Raw genomic sequence first — 22,240 nt, 5'->3', positions numbered from 1 at the left:
GATGATAAGGAAATGGTCAAGAGTCCAAACTGAATTAGCTGAATCGGATGGTTAAGATGGACGGATCATCACCAGTTTTGGGTGGGGTTTGATCCCTCGCAATGGGGCCCATAATTTGGACGGTCTAGATGGCTCTGCATGGACATGCCCGTGAGGACATGAGTTGCCATAGGTTAGTTAAACTGTTGCCAACGCACATTCTACTAATAAATCAGCTCTCACGAAGATTTTTTAGGTACAACTACTTTCTTTCACTATTTATATTTGGGAAAGAGAGTGCGTGTGCATTTCCATTGGGTGTGCACATGTGCGGTCATATTATCGGTGCACACGTGTCACCCATTTTCAAAAGACAGGTGGCAGGCATCCCAGTAACTATTTCAAACGAAGAGTGTGGGCTTTGATAGGGTAGGGCGCCACCTTTCCACCTATGGATTGCATCCTTAGAATGATCTAAACCATTCATAGTTCTTGTTACTACTGTATATAAGCTGTCTTTGTAAATATGCTTCATTGATCATTGATGATGCTGATCTGAATCTTGGGTTTAAATATGAGCTATTAAATATTCATCTTCATACTCATTCAACAAATGCTTCCTATGATGGCCATAGAATTCAGAACATGAACGGTTCAGGTCATCGCATGGATCATACATTATAAAAACCCTAGGGAGTATGCAAATGGATCTGGAGGGTGGGACTCCATGAAATAGGTTGGATTTTGGCCACTGAAAAAATAGCCCTAAACCTAGGTCATTGATGATCCAAAGCATCCAATTAATAATCCAAATGGATTAGCCTTGACAATGTGAAGGACCCAAAGTCTAGATATTAACTAATTAGGCCAAACCTTCAAGTTGGCTCTATTCAGAAATTTGATTTCATTTTTGACCTGTCAGCCTTACTTGTAAGTAATGGTTAGTTAAAAATGATATGTTGAACGAATATAAATTGCTTATAATCAACATTACAAAGATCTCTTATGGCATAACCAAATATAAAAAAAATATGTGCGCTTGTTATACGTAGAACCGACAAATCAAATTGAAGATTCCAGAATGAACTTGAGTTTTCACCCTTTTCACTTCTAGCCCACAATCTAAATAGTAAAGAGGACTTTTTTATTGGGACACATTAGAATGATGAGAATCTTATGCAATCCCAATTACAAGGCAATTAAGATCCCTTAATCATGATTACTGGACAAAACCATTCCAAAATTTGTGTGGGCCACAACAAGTGAACATATTGATTGCAAGCAGGATTGTACATTACTCACCGCAGCATCTCCAACCTGAGATTCCATAGGAATGATCCGTGGATGTAAGTTGCCTATGAACAATCTCACCTAATGAATTGGTTTGGATTCTACATACACATCACAGGTGGGCCACAAACAACTTGAAATAATAGTAGTTACAATGCTTTCCCATGAAAGAAAAAAAGAAAGGTTATGTTCCTTTACCGCAAATCTCATTATCAATTTGAGAATCCAAGTATATGGCTGTCCTTGTCAACCGCAAAAGCATAACAACAAAAGATTCGGTGTGTCGATCCATCTGAAAAGCCATGGTAGCCCAAAAGCTCCACAAATTGGGAAGAGCTCCATTGGGTAGAGTGATGGCCCACATTATCAATTTGAGAATTCTAGTATATGGCTGTCCTTGTCAACTGCAAAAGCATAACAACAAAAGAATCCGTCCAAAATGCCAACGTAGCCCAAAAGCTCCCCCAATGCACACACATTTGGAAGAGCTCTATTGGGTAGAGTGAAGGCCAGCCGAAGAAAAAGATTACAGTGGTAGCTTGATTAAGGGAGATGAATGACTTGCCGACGGACAACCATGATGAGACGATTGATGACATCAGTAGGAGGCTGGATTTCAATCATCCTTCCATCGTTTGAGCAGTTTGGTGGCCCATCGCCTGAGACGTCGCTTTAGCGTGAAGCCCACAACAACACCAACAGCGAAGCTGATGGCGCACACCTTCGAACAAGTCCACAGTGAAACCACTTGCCTGCAATGTACAAATCAAAAGCCGTTACGGTCAGATATATGTGGATACAGTAACGAAAGATTCTACAGCAACTGTGCACTTAAATTCTCTATTTTGCATATGACACCGGTGCTCTGTAACATACAACCCAAAAGACAATGCTCACTATGGTGGGCCACCCTGATGGGCCATATCTCACAAATCAAGGTAAATGGATTTGGTATCCACCCAATGGTTCAGATCAGTGGCCTGAAAAGAGGACAGTTAAAATGAGTGGTGTTCGAATACAATTGCCAAAAGTCACAAAAATCAGATGGTCAGAGCCATCCATTCACTATAAGTCATCAATGTGACTGCCCACCAGATCAATGGTCCAATCACCATAAGTGTTTTGCACTGTACAGTGAAGACATGACTTCATAGAACTACAAAATGTGGTTCATAATACCTATTCTCATACCATAAGTTGATTTCTTGAACATTCGTTTGGCATGGTGGTGTAGTCACATTGTTGTAGGTATTTCAAAAAAAGAATGGGTCATGGCATGTGGTTTCCTTGTTGTCGTTTGCACTTGCAAAGGGATTACAATCTTGGGAAAATGTGAGTGGAGGAGGAAAATCCCAAAGATGACAGTAAAAGAAAAGGACTGCCAACCAACCAAATGACAGTGCATGTTCACCTCCCGGGCATACGAGTGATTACAAGAACATGCAAGGGACCGCACAACAACAGATTGTGATGTTGTTTATTAGGCCCGTCAATGAGCACGGCCCAGGATGATATTTTGAACAGGCCTTGGTCAACCAGTTCAAAATACGGGCCCGAGCCAACCCCAGGCCTTGGCCCATTGATAACCCTCTGGTTATCTCAAGGTTACATAAAACACTAATACATGCATCAAACTTCAAAGAAAGTACACACCAATCTCATACCAGAAGAATGTGAAAATTATGTATTTTTTAATGAATGCGCATCAACTACATGTGAGTTTTAAGACTCAATAATTAGTGAGGACTCATTTGGTCCTGAGTCAAGGCAGGTTGAGTCACCCCTACCTGACTTGTATTGCCAAACCAGATTGGACACAACCGAGTTCAATGCAACTTGAGTCTGAGTCAACTCGGATGGGTGGCATATGACTCAGATGGGTCATCAAACCTTGATGCAGAAACTTCAATGGATTGCAGTAACCCCATATCCCTGACTGATACGCATTGGATACTAGTACTTTAGGGCCACTCATCATCATTATCATCATAGCCTTCTCCCAGCCTTTGGATTGTGCATGCCACTAGCAGGTACAATCCAAAAATATTAAAATAGTTTCAGATATGACAGCATTTAATAATATAAATTAACTACTTAATAATTCATAAGTTCTATATGTATCACTTAATGACATAAATTAGTGTCTTATAGTTCGAATATTTAATTATTTACTTAGTTGAGTACTATTGAAAGTACAATCATTCAAAAACCCTGAAACTCGACTCGACTCGATGTCCAGCAGGGTCAGTCGACTTGAAAACTGTGCCATTGATAGTATTTATGATGACGATAAATGTTTAAAAGTGCTTACCCATATCAAAATATATAATAGCCAGAGCAAACACAAATAATCATGGTACGTTGGTTAGATGTGTCCTCCTATGATGGAGACCGTGGGTCCGGAACTTCATCCCTACCATCTTTTTCTCTTATTTTCTTCCTTTAAAATGAAAAGCCCAAGAGACAGATCTGGTCCCAGTCATTGCAGGTTGCATCAAGTCACAACAAGTCAAGACCGAATCTGAGTTAGGATTGAGTTTACTAGTGACTCAGGCTGAAGATCTTGTCAAGTTGAGTCAGCTAAGTTAAAGTCGAGCCACCAAGTTTTAGAAAATATGACGAGTACCCAAACAAGGTAAGCATTGATTTGGAGCATGAAATCTACCAATAAATGAATCAAGTTCCTAATAGTAAATCGGATCCGAAACAATTACAAGTTATTATCATCAGAGAATCAACACTTCCTAGAAATGAAATTACTCAAGGTAGTTCTCGAGGAAGCAGCCAACTAAACCAGAGATCAAGTTAAGAAACAGACCAGCAAAAACCACTCCGATTCTTGTAGAAGGCAAAAAGTCATGGAATCTCAATGGGAAAGAGTCAAATTGTAAAGATCCTTATCGAATTCTAGGCCTTATCGCAATTAATTGGAGTTGGCTACACGAATCCTGTTCAGCCATTCCACTCTATCAAGGGCCATAACTTCAGTTAGACCATTCGGTCATCAAGTCTTTTCTTACTACCTCCACCCACATCCTTTTAGGGTTTCCACTTGTCCTTTTAGAGCCTTCAACTTGCACCAACTGACTGCTAACCGGCGCCGTTCTTGGTCTCCATTGCTCATGACCAAACCATCTAAGTCTACTTTGCCTCATCTTATTACCTATTGGTGCTATACTCCCAAGTTCCCCGGGATGCATTCATTTCTAATTCTATACTTTCCTTGTCTTGCCACTCATCCATCTCAACATTCTCATTTCAGCTATACACATCATATGAAGAAGTGAGTCTCGAACCTTGTGATGAAGTCATTAAAATCATTCATTACCCATTATTCCTATCCACTATATACTATTTAAATAATAGAAAAGGAGAGGGGGAAAATGTCAACTGAAAGCAGAAACTGAAGCTGACTGGCAAACATCTACAGAACCTAAACCATGTAATGTAACTGCCAAATAAGGCGTATTTGGAATGCCTTTGTGCATGTTGAGCAACTACCAAATAAGTATGCATTTGGATGCAGTATCGCATTTGGATGCAATTATTGGTCTAATGAAGTGTGAATGACCAAATTGTGATTTCCTTAGCATTCTTATTGACAATTTGGGTTGCAAATTGTGATTATATTACTTTCAAAGTGGCCATGAAAGAATACAACCACAGCTTGAGGGCAACATTCCCATTATGATTTCTAGGAAACATCAGTAATCTTTGTTGGTTCTTCTTGATAAGTTGATTGAACTTGTGCATCCAAATCCAGCCCAAGGAAGCATTACTCAACTATCAGAACTGTTATCATCATGTTAGAAAGAACAATTGCTGTGCAGCTTTAGACGAGGCAATAAACCCCAAATTTCGTATCAATTTTATAACACAATAAATTGGCAGACTGCTTCCATAATACAACTTGGTGACCGGCTATTCAAAAAAAGAAAAAAGGAAAAAAAAAAAAGAAAGACCTCAGTGAGCCAAGTGAGCAAGCTGTTCCTCATAGTCAGAACTCAAAAGGAGAAAGGTCACTCTTAGTATCTCTTAGTATTCCAAAAGCAAGATATTGGAGCATGGAGAAATGATGGGGTGTCGAGGCATTTAATAATGATGAGAAGCAAGCATGGACAAGGTCAGTTGGGCAGCCTATTGCCATCAATGAGGTCAAACGGCGTCGTACCAAATGTTCATTACACCTTTGATAGATCATTAGACTGATATGAGTTGCAATAGAGCTGGGTCATCTACTTCATAGCCAAGTGCTCCAAAGATGACAGCTACTCTCCTCCGCTACTCTTAGGGCATGTTTGGGCACATGGAATCCAATGGAAAAGAAAGGAAATAATAAAAAATATTCAATGATGATTTCCATGAGAACTATTAAAACATGGATTCCATTTTAGAGTTCTTGTTTGGATAGCGACTATAAATCTTAGTCCTCCTACAAAAGTCCAAGGATTCAAATTTTGGAAAAGGTAATAATTATTTTATGGAATTCACGTTTTCATTTGCCATCCAAACAACACAAATTGTCACATCAAAGAAAAATCCATTTTCTCTTCCATTGTTTGGCATGGATTCCATGGTATCCAAACATGGCCTAAATGCAGAGGTACTTGCATTTTCCAGTCAATTGAGAGCATCAATAAAGCAAGCATTCTTGACCAGAATCAGTAGGAGACCCATGATTGTTTTTATTGGAAATGAAACTTTATTAGGATTACTGACAAAGAGTATTACAGGACATCCATCAAGATAATGGATCAGAAGATCACACAAAGGAATAAGACCAAGAGACTCCTTAGCAAGATAATTAGATCATTTGGCGCTCTAGGAATGAGGTTGAACGAAGCCAAACTGATGCTGCTAACTCTCTAACTCTGCTGAAGATGAAGACTTTCCATGGCCCTCCCTCTGTAAGGCTCAAGAGAGGGCACATTTAGAATCTACTTTGATGATGCCAGTAGAAAGATTCGAGTTTCAACCTTAAGTATTGCTCGAATTTCCACTTTTCCAACCCTGGATTATAAGGAGAATACCAACTTAACACTGGATTACAAGGAGAATACCATCTTAATGCCGCCCCTATCATTCCTTGAGAACCCTCTGATCCTAGAACAACTGAAGTGTCCTTGGAGCGACCATCCACCCTAAATTTCCACTCCCAACCAAGTGGTCCGTGACCATTTGAAGGCAAACCTACCACATTCTCCCAGAAACAAACAGCCCAGTACACTATGAGTGGACCATCATGATAAACCCATATCAACAGATTTGCCTTTTGGGGGTTCACCAGCACTACAATCTTAATCATTGGCCTTTCAAGGCCAAGAGTTTGAACTGAGGACTCACTTCAAAACCAGCATGGTACGCCAAACAAAGTCCCAAAATGGAAATTCTTGCTAAAGTTAGGCTCTGAAGAGGCAACGAGTGGTCCAAGGCAGCCAACCTTTGGATATAATATATATATATACCAAAGCTGGGAAATTAGCCTTAGATGATGATGATCTAGAAATCATAGATTCTTCAGCGGGGTTCTCACTTGCAAAGAAGAATCACGTGACTATAAGAACTCAAGCTCTCATTAATGGTTGCAAGTCCACGAGTTTTAAGCCACATAGCACCCCATGATACACACAATCATTGTTTGAAGTATCCCCGATACTATTGAAATATCCCCAATATTATCCATATCTCCAACTCGGCGATATTGGCAACACTGGTAGAGATACCGATAACACTGTTAGTATCAGAAATTCCAGGTATCAGCGATGTATTGCTAAATATTGCCAATGCATCCCCAATATTTTCAATTGTGTAAATTCCAGGTGTCACTTGTATTGCCAATGAATCGATATCGCCAATGTATCACCAATATTTTCGGTTGTGTAAATTCCAGGTGTCATTTGTATCGTCAATGTATCAGTGATATTTTGATAATATCGCCAATGTATTAATATCCAAAAAAAAATGTTTATTAAAAAAAAATTCCATTTCAATTTTTTATGGGCGCATAGTTGTATGCAGTGTTAAATTTGATGACAATAATATCAATAATATCATGATATTATCGTCATCGCAGCGTCGTCGATATCGAGACCACAATCTTTCGTTTTCTTTTCAGTTGTTGACAATTTGTCAACGAAATATCGTGTGCTGTAGATATTCTAAAATATCGACAAATGTTTGGATGGAAAATTGGATGGACGGATAAAGGGGATGGTTGGATGGATTTCTTAAGACATTACATGCTTTTAGGCCCACATTAAATGGAAACTTATTATTTATGCATTCTTTTTATATTTTTTTTTATTCCTAAATATGCGAATATGCGTATTTTAGCATCTCCTAAAGTTTCACTGAAAAATTCCACCATTTTCGCCATGTTCCCTGCATTACCGGTTATCAGTGATATTATCAACAACATCGATATTGTTTCCGTATCGCTGACCAGCAAAACTTGCAGCGATATTGATACTTTGAACACTGCACAGAATGTTTCAACAACATTCGGTGTGTGATACTTGATTAAAAGCTTTAACAATCCTTAATTTTCCATCCCAAGATTTCATTCACTCACCCATGCCCCAAAGTTTTGGTCTCAACAGCCTGGATCTCACACAGACATGCATGTTGACATGTTTGGCAAGGTTTTGAATGACAGTATTGATGGGTGTATTGAACGGGCCCAAAAACAATCAATACGGTGTGTATCGCAACATATCGGACCTATATTGGCTGAAATTTTTTCAGAACAAAAAAATCAAAAAATAATGGTAAATAGGTAAAAATAATGGTAAACATTATAATCTATCATATTTTCTGTTTTTAACATGCATTCAATATGTATGAGCATGTCCTTTGAGAAGAATGTTGTCTGTAAGATTCACCTGCTGAAAGTGAACAAAATAGGTCCTAATTGAACAAAGACCAAGAATGATTTCGGGCACATTACATATGAATACAACAAAGAGAAGTTTTTTTTAAGAGAGAGAGAGAGAGAGAGAGGGATTGTTTTCCCTTTCGTCCAACATTTCCCAAAGTGGTTCATTCCACTTTGATTTATTGAATCCCACTCAAATCTTATGTTTTGAACTCAAAATGAGCATAGATCTGGTCTAAGATTAGTTTCTAATGTTCCTTTATGGTTCGTTTTGCGTTGTTATCTCTATCATTAGAAATAAAAAAGATCATTTGTTGGAAATTCTAAGTATTACCAAAAAACTGTCTGAAAAAAATCTAATTCTTTCCATGCAAAACCCTATATAAATTGAATAATTCAATCATAAACAAAGGGAAAAAAAAATGCAAACTTCACTATGAGCACTCTATGAGCTTAATTAGATTATTAGATAATCCAACATCTTACACAATTACCCTAGAATCTTTAGGGTTAAGTGTAGACTCAACATGAAATAAAATAAAGGAGATGATTCAACCATTTGCTTTGGAAAACCAGTGATGGCCTCAGGAAGGAGCGATATTTCGAGTAGGATTTGAAGCCTGAAGGGGCTTGAAAAGAGGATGAGGGTAAGACCTAAAAGTACTTCATTTAAGGTGGTGAGAAGGGATATGAATGCTATTGATGCATGACAAAATTGCTTGGGCAATTCTATGGTGATGACTGGATGGTGTGGACTCTATATTTACAAGGGGTTAGGCATACTATATATGATCATTATCGTCATTAATTGGGGTCAGCTACATGAATCTTGTTCTGCTATTTGACTCTACGAAGGGCCATAACTGAAGGTTGTTATTGGCATGCTATATATAATATTTTATTCATGAAGCAATCACCATTGGGATTATTACACCTACCCTAATCCCAATGGTGATTGCTTCATGAATAAAATATTATATATAGCATGCCAATAACAACCTTCAGTTATGGGATGAATTTGGGCTCAACATGACTGATAAGATTGATATTGAATGGTAATAAATGTAGTTCATTTATTAGATGAAGTTGCCTTTACCATTAGCATATGCAAGTGAAAGGAAATAGACACACATTTCTCCAAATTAATGTGCCAAAACACACCAACATGGTCATTTCCCAAATAAAAGACGTCAACCCAAGCCACTAAGTAATTAGTAAGTTTAGTACTTGTACAATATGTGTATAATAAAGGTTTTTTTTCCCAACGGGTGTCCTAAGAGAAAGTGGATTGGCTTGAAAGACCATTTAAGGAAGACCGAAGATAAGGTGATTGTGGTGATAAAATATCTAGGTAGCGAAAAGCACCACGCCCAACAAGTTTCCAATTGCTTAGTCTCATACTCTTTTTTTTTTTTTTTTTAAAGATAACGATTACTTTATTAAGAACCAAAAAGAGGACAGAGAGAGTCGACCCGCTGAGATAGCGAAACAACTACACTCCAAAAAAGAGCATAATACGCATAATACTACCCTTTAAGTTTTCAACATTAGAAGCCCACTCGACTATATACTGCTTCACTCCATGGACTATGGACCTTGCCGTGTTGGAGACACCATTGAAGCACCTCCCATTCCTTTCTTCCCACACCGACCACCAGACAACCAAGAGGGTCATTCTCCATATCGCAGTTCTATGCTCGCCTAGACTAGCACCATGCCAGGCCTTGAGCAGCCGGCCTGTTGAATCTGGGAAGGACCAGAACATATCGAAGGGGGTTAAAATTGCTTAGTTTCATACTTTTTTGGGAGGAGGTTAAACCAGGCGTGCTTAATTTCATATTCAAGTTCCATTCAGAAGCCATCCTTCACAAGGAAGTGGCAGCTACTTTTATTGCACTTGTGGGGAAAACCAACTGGTCCCTCACACCGGAAGAACGACCATTTAACTACAAATGATATGCCTCTGAGCTAAGGTAGATCCTGAGGTGCTTCTGTGCTAAGGTAGACTCCAAGCTGGCATGACCAAAGTCCAAACAAAAGGGCCATCGACACAAGGCAAGCAGTTCCTCCAGCTCGAAGACGAGCTGTTGAGCTGAGCCGTCAGAGGACGGACCTCGGTAGGAGAGGACTTGCCCCGCCGGGAATATCTACAATGCGGGTAAGGAACTTGAGGGAAAGGAGCTCAAGCCCCGAGCTCCCCAACATCCCGAGCTTACTAGGTCGGCCACTGCCAAAGAGGTGGTACGAGAAATCCGGAGGGAATCTCGCACAGAAGGATCCGGCCAAATATTGGCCGAAGAACACTTAGGGAACTTCGAGATAAGGATCCCCTCAAAACAGGGACTCTCCAGCGTATCACATTAAGAGATGGAGATGCAAACCACCCCAGAACCTATATATACGACTACTCTAAACTAGAAAAGGGGGAGAAAGAAAGAGGTGAGATCTAGACCCTAGCTTAAACTCTTGAGATCATCGTCTACAAGCCTAACTTAGGCAATAAAGGGTACACCCCTCCTCTCTAGCTCTTGCAGGTCCATCGGAGGGAGCAGTTCTACATCATCTTCGTCTGTTGGCCAGAATCCAGTAACAACAACGATCATTCCCACAAAAGAGAGAGCAGAAGATTTAAAAGACTTTAAGCCAATTAGGCTTCTCTGGAGCCACTATAAAATTCTCACAAAGGCGTTGGCTCCAAGATTCAGATCAATTCATGGTAAGTTGAATCTCAGAGGGCGTTTATCTATGGGAGGCAGATCATGGAAGGTTGCTTGGTGGCCCGTGAATGACTTACTTCAAGGTACAAAGAGCACAAATCATATGTGATGCAGGACATAGAAAATTAAATATGATATGCAAGATTTCAGGCTTAGATCACACCAATTCAGAAACAATCACACAAATTCCACATCCCACATGAAAATCCAAACATTCAATTAAAGGGGAATCTATGCGAGTCCAAGCCGACACAGGCTAGGACTGGACCAATAAAATTATAAGCCAAACAATGCCAAAGGGAAATAAAATCAACTACTCATGCATAAAAATCAGTCCCTAATCCAAGGGATTCTCTAATTTCAATTCAAGGAACCCTAAAGTGATAAAAAGGGGCAAATCAATTAGGGATCATGTAATATAGGGTTAGGATTCATGAAAAAACGGCTATAAGAGGACAAAAGAGGATAAAAACCTGAGCCAAAAGATGATCCCGCGTGTGGACAGCAACAATGGCCCAGACGGATGTTCGTGTGATCCCGGCCGCACGTGTGTGGGGCCCACTATTCAGAAAAATGCCACCTTGGCCCTGGTCGACCAGGGATGGACTCCAAAACCTCCAAATCTCAACTCGATACGATGTACGGTTTGTGCGTGGTGCTCCGCCGAAATTTCAGCTCGCCTGCGGGCCGAAATCTGGAAATCTGATTCAGTGAAGAAATCTGATGCAACAAAAGGACAAATTCGAAGTACGGATGGTGGGGGAAGATGGAAAAAAGAGATGATGGAAGATGGGGGTGAATTGGGATCGATGTGACTTCGCACCACGGTAGTTAGCCCTTCGAAAAGGGAGAGCTTCGCACCCACTTTTGAATTCTTCCACAACTCACGAAGAGAGCAGAAAAATAAAGCAGGAATTTTTTATTAACTTTAATGAATGGAAAGAACTACAAGGGGTGCCTATTTATAGGGAGAACCCTATACCCAAAAACTCGTACCATGTGCAACACCTATTACTTGGCGATGAAGTAAACTAAAATAAAAAACCAAACAAGGAAATCTAAAGCGTTCACGATGTTCTAAATAATAACAATAAGTAAAACCTAAAATATAAAACCAATCCGACGAGTGGACCACGATCATGAGATCCCATGGTGGACTTTTCTTGACTATCGGGCCACTTTTCTGAACCAAAACTTGTCTTTTAGCTAGGAGGCCCTCCCTGGACGTCGTTATCGAGCCAGATCGATGGTGGGGTCCTCCTTCTGCGTACGTACGTGCGTAAGGGTGGTGGTGTGCGGGCGTGCATGTGCACGATGTCCTCATCAACTCTCCCCTGCTGCGAAGATTTCGCCACTGGCGAAATAAAACTCCTGAACCGCTCTAGGATGTCGGGATCAAGTCTCTGAAGCTCCTCCTCAGTAAGTCATGCGCTGTCCGAAGTTGGGCGTGACTTCCATTTAATTAGGTATTTCTGAAACCCGCCATCCGACGTGGAAATTATCTCATGGTCCAGGATATCCTCTATTTCCTCTCTAGGTGTGTGAAGGCTAGGTATGGGAGGCAGAGGCTGGGATGAAAGGTTGGGAAGAGGCCATGGATCAAAGGGTAAGGTTGGGACATCAGGATGGGTGGGCGAAGGGCCGGACAAAGTATCAGTGGGTCCCTGAAAAGCAACTAGATCCTCCACATTGAATGTGGAACTAATTCCCATGGAAGGTGGAAGATCTACCTCATACGCATTGAGACCGTTTCGCTTTATAATTTTGAAGGGCCCAGCGCTACGCGCGTGTAACTTACGAACGACCCCTAGAGGATACCGCTCGGGTCTGATACGGACCATCACAGAGTCCCCAATATTGAACTCTTTGAAACGTCTATGTAGGTCTGCAGAAAATTTGTAATGCTCATTACTAGTAGTGATCTTTCGCCTGATTTCTTGATGCAATGAATGTATGTGATGCGCAAAAGACTCTGCAGACTCTGATGGCCTATGGGACAATGACATGGGGATAAGATCAATAGGTTTCCTAGGCTTATAACCAGTAACGACTTCAAAAGGACTTAGACCTGTGGACCTATTGACAGAACTATTGTATGCAAACTCGGCTATGGGTAGTACGGCGTCCCATGTCCTGGTATGCTCCCCCACTAAACATCGAAGTAAACTCCCTAGGCTCCTATTAACCACCTCAGTCTGGCCATCGGTCTGAGGGTGGTAGGCAGAAGAAAACTGGAGCCTAGTATTCATCATGTGCCATAGTGTCTTCCAAAAGTAACTCATGAATCTCACGTCACGGTCAGACACTATGGTTTTTGGTAACCCATGCAGCTTGACAACCTCACTAAAGAATAGTTTGGTAACATGAGAGGCGTCGGAGGTCTTAAAATAAGGAATGAAGTGGGCCATTTTAGAGAAACGGTCCACGACAACGAATATGGAGTCATGCTTTCGAATAGTCTTGGGAAGTCCAAGCATGAAGTCCATACTGATGTCCTGCCAAGAGATGAATGGGACTGGCAAAAGTGTATATAATCCTGTATTCTGTTTCCTCTGCTTTGCCAGTTGACAAGTACGACATTGCCCTATAATTTTGGCCACATCCCGCTTGAGGTTTGGCCAATGAAATCTATCCTCCAATAGGGCAATGGTCTTGTCACGACCGAAATGACCTGCAACCCCCCCTGAATGTAACTCCCAGATAAGAAAATCGCGAAGGGAGGTGCGTGGTATGCACAAGCGGTCATTCCTAAACAAATATTCATCCAAAATCAAATACTCACTGTTAGCTCCTGACGGACTCTCTAATAAAGACATATACACAACTCCAAAATCTGGACACTCAGAATACTCTTCTTTGATGCGCTAAAGGCCCGTAACTTCAACGTTCATGGAGTTGAGTAATGCGACTCGACGACTCAACGCGTTGGCGGGCTTATTCTCTACACCGGCCTTGTGCTTAAGCACAAAACTGTACTCTTGAAGGAATTGAACCCACTTAGCGTGCCTGGGGCTTAATTTCTTTTGAGAGTTCAAGTATCTTAAGGCCTCGTGATCTGAGAACAAGACGAATTCTTGCGGTAACAGGTAATGTCGCCAATGGCGTAGTGATTGCACTACCGCGTAGAATTTCTTGTCATAGGTGGAATATCTTTGCTTCACCTCATTCAGTTTCTCACTAAAAAAGGCGACAGGGTGCCCTTCCTAGCTAAGTACTCCTCCTATGCCGACTCCTGACGCGTCACATGCGACTTCAAAAGCTTTTGAAAAATCTGGAAGTCGCGTAACTGGAGCTTCGGTCATCTTGACCTTTATCTCCTTGAAGGCCTTCGAGGCAGCCTTTGTCCATTGAAACTCTCCCTTTTTTATGCAGTCCGTGATGGGAGCCACAATGAAACTGAAGCCTCGAATGAATCGCCTATAAAAAGTAGCTAAGCCATGAAAGCTGCGCACCTCATGAATATTGCGGGGTTCAGGCCAATTAACGATGGCCTTAACCTTCTCGGGATCCGCCGATACGCCCTCAGCTGACACAATTAAACCTAAGAAGATCACACTACTAGACAAGAACGCGCACTTCTTTAGGTTGGCGTACAACTTCTCGGCCCTAAGGATCCCACAAACCTGCCTCAAATGGTTGAGGTGTTGCTCCTTAGTCATGCTATAAATCAAGATATCATCAAAGTATACGACCAGGAACTTCCCCATGAAGGGTCTCAACACTTGGGTCATCACACGCATGAAAGTTCTTGGGGCATTAGTTAACCCAAAAGGCATAACTAGCCACTCATATAGCCCATCCTTCGTCTTGAAGGCCGTCTTCCACTCATCACCAGGGCATATACGGATTTGGTGATACCCACTTTTGAGGTCAATTTTTGAGAAGATAGTAGCATTAGCCATCATATCTAACATGTCATCAAGACGCGGTATGGGAAATCGATACTTGATTGTGATTTTGTTGATGGCCCTACTATCAACACACATCCTCCATGTGCCATCCTTCTTAGGTGTAAGAAGGGCGGGCACGGCACACGAACTCATGCTCTCTCGAATGAAACCCTTCTCTAGGAGTTCATCAATTTGCCTCTTCAACTCAGCGTGCTCCTTCGGGTTCATTCTGTAATGTGGGAGGTTTGGTAAAGTTGCCTCAGGGATTAAATCAATGGCATGTTGTATATCCCTCATAGGGGGAAGCTCATTCGGTAAATCATCAGGAAAAACATCACAAAACTCGTGTACTACCTGAATGGCCTCAGTGGGTAACTCTACGCTAGTCTCTGGTACACTCTCCCTAGCCACAAGGGCGTATATCATCGAGTCCGCCTCCGTCTCTCGCTCAAAGTCTTTAGCATTCAAAATATGGAGCGGTTTGGACTTGGACTTCGACTCATTCACTTCTTTTGGGCCGCTCACACCACTCTGTGTGGTGAACTCTTTTCCAGTTGTATTCTTGGGTGGTAGAGGATTTAGCTTGACCTTCTTGCCCTCAAACCAGAATGTACACACATTTGAACGACCAAATATGGTAACATCCCTGTCATAGAGCCACGGCCTACCCAGAATGACATGGCCCACATCCATAGGAACAACATCACACCAAATTGTGTCTTTATAAGATCCGAACTGAATAGGGACAAGACAGCGGTGCGAGACTGGAATGGATGTTTCATCAACCCAGGAGACTCTATAGGGCTGAGGATGGGCTTCCAGCTTCAAGCCCAAACGACTCACAGTGCTAGTCGATGCCACGTTGGCACAACTACCACTATCCACGATCATCTTACAGCTCTTTTCCCCACATTTTGCATAAGTGTAGAAGATCGTGTTGCGGCGCCAGTCATCAGTGTTCTTGGCTTGAGCCAGGGCGCAACGCACAATTGCGAGGGTCAAGGACTCTTGTGCTCCCTCTTCCTCATCACTAGGGGTTTCGACTGGCTCATATTCCTCCTCACTATCACTCTCTGGGGGCACTACTTCTACTTGCCCATCAATAAGGAGTACTTTGGTGCCCTCACTCGTGCCGCACTGGTGAGCAAAGTGACCAAACCCCTGACACCTAAAACACCTAGTAGCCCCACTTCCACGTGAACTAGACCCGACAATCTCTTTACCCTTATCATCCTTAGGTCTGGGCTGAACATTAAGGGAAGGTTTGTTTTGGAATCCCATGTTATGGGGGCTGGCCTTAGTACCGGATTCGCGAAAGTCAAACCGCCTTCCCACAGATGCTTTAAGGTATTGCTCGACATCTTACACTACTTGGTACAACTGTTCGATAGTGTCTATGTCTTTGGCGAGCAATTCTCTCCTAATGTCAGGACGGAGGCCCATTTTAAAACGAGCAAGGGTGAGTACGGGGTCCTCATCAACCTCACAGCGGGTCGAGTACTCTTCTCAATATAGTCAGCAACACTCATGGAACCCTGTCGAAGAGACTGCCACTCCTCAATCAACCGCATGCGATAAGAGAAAGGGAGGTACTTCTCTTTCAGCGTTTCTTTCATTTCTCCCCAATGGGCTATTGGAAGTTCCCTCGCTCTTTCTTTTTTTCGCTCAACCGTCGCCCAAAACCTCTTTGCTTGACCCACAAGCTTCATCTTGGCGAATCGGACTCGTCGAGCATCCGACATATCATACCACTCAAAATAGTGGTCCATATCCGCCAACCAATCTAAAAAAGCTTTAGGGTCCAAGTGGCCATCAAAAGTAGGGGCATCTACCCTAACTCCCTTAAGGAGTTGTGCATCTGGGTCATATTGATCATGATGTCCCTCACGGGGTGGGTGCACAGGTACGCGCCCATGACCAGCTCATTGGCCATCTTCATTCCTTGGTCTAACCTCCTGACCAACTGCCTGAGATTTGGCATCCTCCCCAGTGGTGAGGTTTGCTCTAAAGGAAGCCTCTATTTCTTCGAGGCATTTATCTATGTGTTGTTCCAAATGCTTATTCAAGGACTCAACTTGCTGGGCTAACTTGGCCACTGTTTCTTGTAGTTGCTCCATGTTTAGTGTGGGGTACAAACCAAAACCACGACCCGTACGTGTGGGCATACATTGACTTGCTCAACCTAAGGACCTGCTATGACAACTATATGCGTCTAAAAACTAAATGACCCTACGAGACTCTATATGAAGGAGACTACACACTGTTACTAAAATTTAGCTATATATGATGGACTGAATGCATGAAGGACTCAAACAAACTAAACCCTAAATATGTGGTGAATTCCCCTACAAGAACCCTAGGCTCTGATACCAAATTTGATGCAGGACATAGAAAATTAAATATGATATGCAAGATTTCAGGCTTAGATCACACCAATTCAGAAACAATCACACAAATTCCACATCCCACATGAAAATCCAAACATTCAATTAAAGGGGAATCTATGCAGGTCCAAGCCGACACAGGCTAGGACTGGACCAATAAAATTATAAGCCAAACAATGTCAAAGGGAAATAAAATCAACTACTCATGCATAAAAATCAGTCCCTGATCCAAGGGATTCTCTAATTTCAATTCAAGGAACCCTAAGGTGATAAAAAGGGGCAAATCAATTAGGGATCATGTAATATAGGGTTAGGATTCATGAAAAAACGGCTGTAAGAGGACAAAAGAGGATAAAAACCTGAGCCAAAAGATGATCCCGCGTGTGGACAGCAACAATGGCCCAAACGGATGTGCGTGTGATCCCGGCCGCACGTGTGTGGGGCCCACTATTCAGAAAAATGCCACCTTGGCCCTGGTCGGCCAGGGATGGACTCCAAAACCTCCAAATCTCAGCTCGATCCGATGTACGGTTTGTGCGTGGTGCTCCGCCGAAGTTTCAACTCGCCTGCGGGCCGAAATCTGGAAACCTGCTTCAATGAAGAAATCTGATGCAACAAAAAGACAAATTCGAAGTACGGATGGTGGGGGAAGATGGAAAAAAGAGATGATGGAAGATGGGGGTGAATTGGGATCGATGTGGCTTCGCACCACGGTAGTTAGCACTTCAAAAAGGGAGGGCTTCGCACCCACTATTGAATTCTTCCACAACTCACGAAGAGAGCAAAAAAATAAAGCAGGAATTTTTTATTAACTTCAATGAATGGAAAGAACTACAAGGGGTGCCTATTTATAGGGAGAACCCCATACCCAAAAACTCGCACCATGTGCGACACCTATTACTTGGCGATGAAGTAAACTAAAATAAAAAACCAAACAAGGAAATCTAAAGCGTTCACGATGTTCTAAATAATAACAATAAGTAAAACCTAAAATATAAAACCAATCCGACGAGTGGGCCACGATCATGAGATCCCATGGTGGGCTTTTCTTGACTATCGGGCCACTTTTCTGAACCAAAACTTGTCTTTTAGCTAGGAGGCCCTCCCTGGACGTCGTTATCGAGCCAGATCGATGGTGGGGTCCTCCTTCTGCGTACGTACGTGCGTAGGGGTGGTGGTGTGCGGGCGTGCGTGTGCACGATGTCCTCATCAATATGCAAATTGGACATGAAAAGAGCCTACAATCACGCGGCTTGTTAGTTTTGAGACCATCTGATGAGAAAGATGGGTTTTGGAGATGTAAATGGATGATGGAGTGCGTGTAATATGCCCAGTGTTCAATTCTTGTCAATGAGACTCCTAAGGGCTTCTTTAGGGGCACTAGGGGCCTTCAGCAAGAAGACCTGCTCTCCCCCTTTCTCTTTAGTGTGATTGCAGAAGCACAAAGCAGGATACATATATGGCTAGATTGGTGAATGTCATAGAGGGATTCACAATTGAAAATGTTGATTTCTAGATTTCACACCTTCAATTCGTAAATGACACGATTCTTTCTTAAGATGAAAATGAGACACGAGTCACGAACTTGAGATTGGTCCTTAGATGCTCTAAAGTGGTGTCATGTTACAAGCTTAACCTTCAGAAGAATGAGATTATTGGCATTCACTTAGAAACGGAAGAGGTTGGTTGTTTCGCTGCTTCTTGTGGGCGCAAAGAAAAAAGCTACCATCCACATACCTCAACCTCCCCCCATGTGTCAATAAGCTAGACAAGCATTTGGGGGAACTCGTAATAGAAAGATTCGAAAGGAAGCTTTCGGCATGGAAGGAGAGATATCCCTCTTTTCAGGGAAGGATTACCCTAAGTCAGCTCTCACCAACAAGCCTCTTTAATGCAGGGGCATTTTCACACCAGGCTCAAGTAGGGTAGCATGTGAGATGCAAGGACACTCGGGGTGGGTGACCCGTGTGAGGTGGGTGGCTCGTGTGAAATAAAACCCATGTGAAATGGGGCCCAGGAGGGGGTTCGGCCGAAATCCTAACCCCTGCGATGTGAGGATTGGATTATGAGATAAAGGGATTGATTTGCCACTCTATATCAATTAGAGCTTTTAGAGCAAATGGTCAATTGTCCTACATCAAAGTAGTATCAGAGCGGGAGGTCTTGTGTTTGAGACTCCTTACCAGAGGTGATCAATGCAGGGGCATTTTCACACCGGGCTCGAGTGGGGTAGCCTGTGGAATGCGGGGACACACTCGGGGTGGATGGCCCATGTGAGGCGGGTGGTTCGTGTGAAGCGGAACCCATGTGAGGCGGGTGGCTCGTGTGAAGCGAAACCCATGTGAAGTGTGGCCCACAAGGGGGTTCGGTTGAGGTCCTAACCCATGCAATGTGGGGCCTGGGCTATGAAATAAAGGGATTTATTCGCCACTCTCTATCAGTTTGAGCTTTTAGAGCAAGTGGTCAATTGTCCTGCATCACTCTTTATTTCATATTGTTCTTCAATGCCCAGCATTGGTATTAGAGAGGATTGAAAGAATCCAAAGAGATTTTCTTTGGAAAGGGATGGAGAATCATCACAAGTTACATCTAGTTGAAAGGAAGGAAGTTTGTAAATCATTCAAGGGGTAGTATCAAATTGTTGAAGGCTATAAACATGGCGCTTCTAGGAAAGTAGCTTTGGAAATTTGGTGTGGAACCAAATCATCTTTGGCATCATATCATCGCATGCAAATATGTTGCCTATGGTAGCAAATGGTTCACAAAGGCCTCATCTCAATATACAAACCACCATAGGCCCCATTGAATTTTTTTCTCCCAAAAGCAAGAACATCGATACTTTGGTTGATTTGGGTTAATTCAATTACTTTCTTTTTTCATCACCCGAAATGGTCCGGTGATCTAAACCGTCCATGGGGTGAGCATTACTATGGAAGGGCCATCATGTGAAAATTGAAAAATCAAACAATCCTACTTCTGCGATGTACTGAATTTTTTTCCGGTTTAATGTTGACCACTGGTAATGTTCCTTTTCTACAGTTCATTTCTATATTAAATGTTACCTTTGATAGTTAAGATTGTCGAATCAGTGAGTTTCAGTGATGTGGCCTATTTATGCTAGGACCCACCAATGAATGGCCTGGATGAAGGACTAGAGTGCCACTAACCAATTTATTGCACAGCACATGATGCCTTCATGCAGTTCCCTACGAATTGGAGGGAATGATTTTAGCAGTTCATCATTTGATCATTCACCTGCACTTTTCTAACGTGTATTTCAAATGTGTCAAAAATCAAATTTGGGCATGGAGAAATGAGCTTAAAACGGATAGTTTTGGCTTCCATGGACGTATGGGGTTTTAGCTCGAATTATGAAATTAGTGGGCCCCACTTCTGTGAGCCACCTGATAATTCGAATTGCCTAATATTTCAGACCAAGGCTATCTAACCTTGGGTCTTATGTGTTGCACACTTAGGTCATGTTGGCAGTATAGTTCATACAATTTACCTCTTCAAGATCACTCTCATGTGAATACACAGTTGAATTCCTGGAAATTCTTCAACAACATCCAAACTGATGGATCCCACATAATCAAATTCCAGGCTACCAAACATGACTGATGGAGTTGAATTCTAAGGGAATCCAATTCCTGGAATTGAATTCTTAAGTAATTCACAGAAGTTAAAGATCATTTCCAAACAGAAACAATTAAAAATACATATATATTTTTTAAAAAAAGCAAGAATTAAAGAGCCATTCACACCCGCCATTTTATTGATATATACAACCTTTCTGTCACCTTTTTAGGTAATACGACAGTACAAGGGTGGGTCATTCTAATAGAAAATTTAGAAAGAAGAGGGCGGGTTTAGATGAGAATAAATGAAAATGAGAAGAGAAATTTGAAGGAGTTGGAGGGGTACCCGTGAGCTCTGCGAACGACGACCTGAGTCTGACCAGATGAGAACTCAGAGCCTCTGAAAGAGCTGCTGTTCGAACCTCCTTCCTCCGCCAGCGACCGCAGACCTTGCTTGAATCTCTCCATCTCCTCTCTCTCTCTCTCTCTCTCTCTCTCTCTCTCTCGAAAATGCAGACCGAGCAGCGATTTCACGAGCAGAGACAGAAAGAGAAGCAGAGACTTATTTTTTTTAGGGTTTATGGGATTGGTGGGAGAGAATGGGCAGAGAGATCGAAGAGGTGAGTCGTGTCACACACGTGTGCGAGATCAGCGCCATGCCTTAGGTGGAGCCGACTAGACTGCGCACGGATTCAGTCAGGTCGTGACCGTGGGGCCCACCTCGATGTGTGTGTTGTATATGCCGCCGTCCATCCGTTTTCCATCTATTTTAGTGTATGGCCCACAAATAAAGCAAATCCAAATCTCAAGTGGACCACACCACAGTAACAGTGAACATTGAACGCTGACCATTAACAACTTCATATAGGGTCGACCTTGTTTATTTGCCATCCAACCTAACAAGGTCCCATAGACCTCTACCAAAGGAAAACACAAATATCAGCTTCATCTAAAGTAGTGGACCACCCATAAAATTTTAATGGTCATTTGCCACTGTTTCATGTAGTATGGTCCACTTAGGATTTGGATCTACTTCAATTTTTTAACCCATGTATTAAAATGATCTTGCGGAACGGATGCATACATGAAGATGGGCCTCTCAAAATTCAGTTTGAGATGGAAACCTTCTAATCAAGGGTTACAGAAAATGGAAGGCACTTGTTCCCCCCAAACCGGAACTGAGAATTGATAAAATCGCTATTTCCTACTTGAGCATTCCTAGTACACCCCTTGATTAAGTGGGTCACAGTTCTTAGTTCCTGAAAAACAAAAGATCCCTATCCTTAAAATCAAGAAGAGGCACTTGTTCGTCCTATCACAAACAGGCAGCAGGTTCAGGTCCTGATCCGTCCAAATAGCATATCCTATCCTTGCTGTGGAGGCCCACCTTGATGCATATACAATTATACATGCCGTCTGTCTGTTTTTTCAGATCATTTTAGTGCATGAGCCCCGAGAAGAAGATGATAGATCGAATCACCGGTTGGACTAGACCATAGGAAACAGTGGTGATTTAACACCCAACCAT

At 42.2% G+C, this 22,240-nt stretch overlaps 1 protein-coding gene across 1 annotated transcript; it reads right to left on the bottom strand.

Moving 5' to 3' along the window:
- Positions 1-1,388: 1,388 nt before the first annotated feature.
- Positions 1,389-21,800, bottom strand: LOC131228163 (uncharacterized). The gene is made up of 2 exons (XM_058224004.1): positions 21,059-21,800; positions 1,389-2,021 (listed from the first exon to the last, which is right to left on the bottom strand). Exons 1-2 carry the CDS (start codon positions 21,178-21,180, stop codon positions 1,886-1,888), a joined length of 258 nt encoding a protein of 85 aa, XP_058079987.1. The 5' UTR covers positions 21,181-21,800; the 3' UTR covers positions 1,389-1,885.
- Between the last annotated feature and the right edge of the window lie 440 nt (positions 21,801-22,240).

This window comes from Magnolia sinica, chromosome 15 (assembly GCF_029962835.1).
Source record: "Magnolia sinica isolate HGM2019 chromosome 15, MsV1, whole genome shotgun sequence".
NCBI lineage: Eukaryota > Viridiplantae > Streptophyta > Magnoliopsida > Magnoliales > Magnoliaceae > Magnolia > Magnolia sinica.
The sequence above is the reverse complement of the archived record's forward strand: the minus strand, read 5'-3'. Positions and strand labels throughout refer to the sequence as shown.

Coding starts and splice junctions, on each gene's coding strand:
- LOC131228163 (XM_058224004.1), bottom strand. CDS start 21,180: ATGGAGAGATTCAAGCAAGGTCTGCGGTCGCTGGCGGAGGAAGGAGGT. Junction 2,022..21,058: donor GTCGTTCGCAGAGCTCACGG/GTACCCCTCCAA, acceptor TGTACATTGCAG/GCAAGTGGTTTCACTGTGGA.